This window comes from Colobus angolensis, unplaced genomic scaffold, assembly GCF_000951035.1.
Source record: "Colobus angolensis palliatus isolate OR3802 unplaced genomic scaffold, Cang.pa_1.0 Scaffold24, whole genome shotgun sequence".
NCBI lineage: Eukaryota > Metazoa > Chordata > Mammalia > Primates > Cercopithecidae > Colobus > Colobus angolensis.
The window spans coordinates 11,890,198-11,894,088 of record NW_012115599.1 but is presented as its reverse complement, the minus strand read 5'-3'; the positions used below and the strand labels follow the sequence as shown (position 1 = coordinate 11,894,088).

General features: G+C 54.8%; 2 protein-coding genes across 3 annotated transcripts in view; both read right to left on the bottom strand.

Moving 5' to 3' along the window:
- The window catches only part of TEAD3 (TEA domain family member 3), a 26,037-nt gene extending 25,834 nt beyond the window's left edge, over positions 1 to 203 (bottom strand). Inside the window, exon 1 of the mRNA XM_011945380.1 lies at positions 135 to 203. The gene's annotated coding sequence lies outside the window, so the exon portion shown is untranslated. The remainder of the gene's footprint in view (positions 1 to 134) is intronic.
- TULP1 (tubby like protein 1) overlaps positions 73 to 3,891 on the bottom strand; it is a 14,801-nt gene continuing 10,982 nt past the window's right edge. For both annotated transcript variants that reach the window (XM_011945382.1, XM_011945383.1), the window contains 2 exons: positions 2,190 to 2,361; positions 73 to 659 (listed from right to left, as the gene is read on the bottom strand). In XM_011945382.1, coding sequence (XP_011800772.1) covers positions 526 to 659; positions 2,190 to 2,361 — 306 coding nt within the window. In that variant the 3' untranslated portion in view covers positions 73 to 525. The remainder of the gene's footprint in view (positions 660 to 2,189; positions 2,362 to 3,891) is intronic.

The window sequence follows — 3,891 nt, the reverse complement described above, 5'->3', positions numbered from 1 at the left end:
GGCTTCTAGCCCTCGCCTCGGACGCCTCCTGCCGCCTCGTTCTCCGCACGCGCTGAGGAACCACCGTTCCGCTTGGCCAAGGACGCGGCTTTATTGGGGATGTGGGTGCCTGGTCCTCGTCCCCCATCACCTACCCCCTCCTCCTAGCACGCCCCAGCTCCTCGGAGCCCTAGCGCGGTCCCGGGGAGAGGGGAGGTTAAAACAACACTGACTACTGCTCCCGGACAGGAAGTGACTGGGACTCGGGGAGGAGGGGGGTACAGCGGCGCTGGCGAGCTCCGAGACCAGATGTGCGGCTCCAACTCCAGATGTTCTTCATCTCCGTCCTACCCGCCGTCCGGGCTCCTCCTGCGTCGGCCTGTGCCAGGCTGGGGAGCGGACGGAGGTCACCGAGAGGCAGTGAGGGGTCAGCCCCGACACAGGAGCAGTTTTCCGCGGGGGCTTTGCTGGAGGGACCCTGCAAGCCTCCACTGAATCCTTCCCCCCACGCTGACGGGCTCTGGGGGCGCTGAGGGGCTGCTGGGGTCATTCGCAGGCCAGCTTCCCGTCGAAACTGGAGAGGGCGATGGCGAAGGCCTGCAGGGCGCACAGCGGGTACCGGTAGTCTAGGGTGAAGGCGTCCTCCGCCACGCGGCCGAACTGCAGCACGATATAGTCGGCTATGGACACAAGACGGGGTGGGGGCGGCCCGAGACCTCCTTGGACTCCCATCGTGGCAGACAGTGCCTTCAACCTTGGGGGCAGTCTCTCCCTTGCCTTGGGGATCCAACCCTCAGCCACCATCTCAGTTACTCAACACCCATCCCTTCTTCCTATCTCACTCCACACGAGCACCACATGGCTTTGCAGTCACACTGTAATCTCCTGGGGGCAGGGACCCTGCCTTGTCTGCTGTTGCCACAGGCCATGCCTCGAGCCCGCACCTGATTAACTATGGGACCCTGTCAAATTTATCCAAGCCCAGAATTCTTCCTTCCCAACTTCTCTGTTGTTTCTGGCCACATTCTTTCCTCCTATCCCCAGCCACTAAGTCCCACCTTAGACCCCAGCTCCACCCTTTGACTAGCCCCTGGTCCCCTTCCTCAGCCTCACTGGGCACCTCTCCCCTCTCTGATCCAGGTTCCCAGCCCAACCACAGCACCTCCCACAGCATCCATAGGGACAGAAAGTTGCTAAAAATACCCCCAATCTCAGGTGGACCAGGCTCCACCAGACCAGAAACATGATCTGGAGAGCAGTCCCACGGCCGCAGGACAGGTGGCACTGGGGGCACATCTCTAGGATGGAGTTGGGGCTCACTCAATGTTGGTCCAACCCTGTGAACCCAGAGACCTATGGGAGATACCCTGCCATCCCCAAACTTCCTCACCCTAGTGGGAAGGAAGCCTTTCCAACCAAGGCTTGTAAGAGGGACACCTTGTTTCCCTGACCCTTCCAAGGTATTCCTTTGACCTCTCACTTGAGAGAAGATACAGAGTAGGCACTCAAAAATGCTTAATATTCCCCGCCCCTAAAAGGCAACCATCTTGAAGAGGTTAAGAGCATGGCCGCTGGAAATCCTGACTGTCAGCTCTACCTCCTACTAGTGATGTGACCATGGGCAAGTTGCTTAACCTCTTTGTGCCTCAGTTTCCTGCCAAATAGAGATAATAATGGCACTCCTTACAGGGATGTTGAAGGGATTTAATGATTCAGTATCTGTAAAATCCCGAGAACAGTGCCTGGCATATAGTAAGCACCGTGTAAGTTTTGTGAAATAAATTTTGAGGGCCAGTGTAACTTCCTGGAGAAGTTGCTGAGAGACTTTGGGCAAAGGGCTGCCCTCCCTGAGCCTCACCACCCTCTATGACCAAAGAGGAGTCGGGCTGTCAGTGGTTTTCAGACTCTAGGAGCTCAACCCTCCCTTCAACACAATCTTATCCAGAATGTCCCAGTATCTAACCTACTGCTCTGGCCAATGCTGGAATGGGAAACTGGAATCATGAGCCCCAAGACACCCGCTTAGAATATCGAGGCTCTTGAGAGCACAGTGTCAGTACCTATGGAGGAGAGAGTGACCTTGTGGGATGTCTCAGCTCTCGGGATAACGGTTGGTGTGTGTGTATGTGAGGAGGTGAGGGGAGCTTGAATAAGGGTCGGCGTCCTGGGGGTGGTGGAGAAGAGTCAGACCTGGGCCCTCAGGTACTCACGATCATCAGCGTGGACAATCTGGAAGTTCTTGACTGAGGCCTGGGTGACCCGGCCTTGGAAGTTGAGGGTGTAGGAGCCGCTGTCATCGTTCCAGACAGGTGGCTTGTTGTGCAGTTCTATGAGGCTCTCCAGTGTCTTGTTCTGCCAGCGCACCAGCAGGCCGTCACTAGCCTGGGGTGCCCCGGGCAGGGTAGAGAGGGAGAGGACAGTTAGAGGTGACTGAGATGGCTCAGGACTGACCAGAGAAGGGGCCTGGGCCTGTGTGCGCAGGGGTGTGGCCTGGACATCTTCATCCATTAGGATATCTGAGAACAGGTTTGGCATCTGTGGCATCCTTGTGGACAGGGTTCACATCTATGAGAATGGGGCTTTGTCTCTGGGATGTCAAAGCGGAGGGCTGGAAAATGGCAAGGAGTATCTAGCACATAGGCGCTCCATGCCATTGGTACCCAAGCGGTCTTAGGAGACAGACACACACTGGTACCTAATGACAGGATGAGCCAATCTCGGACCTACAAAGGGCACACAGTTGAGCTGGGGAGATGGATAGGTAAATTGCAGTTAAGAGAAAGTGTACTTGGAGGAGAGTTTCTGAAAGGAAGAAGCAGGGTCTGTATGATGTACCCTTAAGATCTTTCTTTCCTGAGTTTCCTTGTCGCCTGCTCACGTTCATGGATTAGAGTGAGTCCACTCAAGATCACCTCCTCCTAGAAGCCTTCCTGACCCCCCATCTGATTTACACGTCTCAGCTGTGAACTGAGACCATGACACCTTGCTCTTACCATTCCTCCCACTGCACTGTAATTGGCAGAAGAGAGACCCAAAACAGCACTAGGCATTTCTTACGGGGCCCAAACAAGGGCGGGAGATGCTGCCTCTGGGGAATTTGTGTGTTTATTCCAGGCATGGGAGGGGCAACTGTGGGGCCCACAGGCTGAGTGAACCCTCAAGACTGAGCCTCGCATGGCTGGTGCCCTGCAGATCAGCCTGGGCTGTGACTTTCCAGCAGGGAAGGATGTGTGATCAGCTGACAGGGGTATTATCTTTCATTGTAAATGAGTAAAATGACATCAGTCTCCTGTGAGGATGGGGCATGCGAGTCACCCAGAGCCTCTGAAATCCTGGACTCACTGGACCTGTAGTGCTAAAGAGCAGAGCACAGGACTGACACATCTCTCCAGAACATCTCTGCATCTTAAACTATGCCTCATACATACACACGCAAAACAACCTTTGCCTTTTAAAATACAAGTCATGCCAAGCATGGTGGCTCACGCGTATAATGCCAACACTTTGAGACAAGAGGATCACTTGAGGAGTTTGAGACCAGCCTGGGCAACAAAGTGAGACCCTGGTTCTACAAAAAACTAGCCAGATATGGTGGCATGTGCCTAGGGTCTCAGCTACATGAGAGGCTGAGGCAGGAAGCAGCACTGTTTGAAGCCAGGATGTCAAGGCTGCAGTGAGCAGTGATCATACCACTGTACTCCAGCCTGGGCTAGAGTGAGACCCGTTCTCAAAAAAAAAGGCCGGGCACAGTGGCTTAGGCCTGTAATCCTAGCACTTTGGGAGGCTGAGGCAGGTGGGTAACTTGAGGTCAGGAGTTCAAGACCAGCCTGGCCATCACGGCGAAACCCCATCTCTACTGAAAATACAAAAATTAGCTGGGTGTGGTGGTGGGCACCTGTAATCCCAGCTACT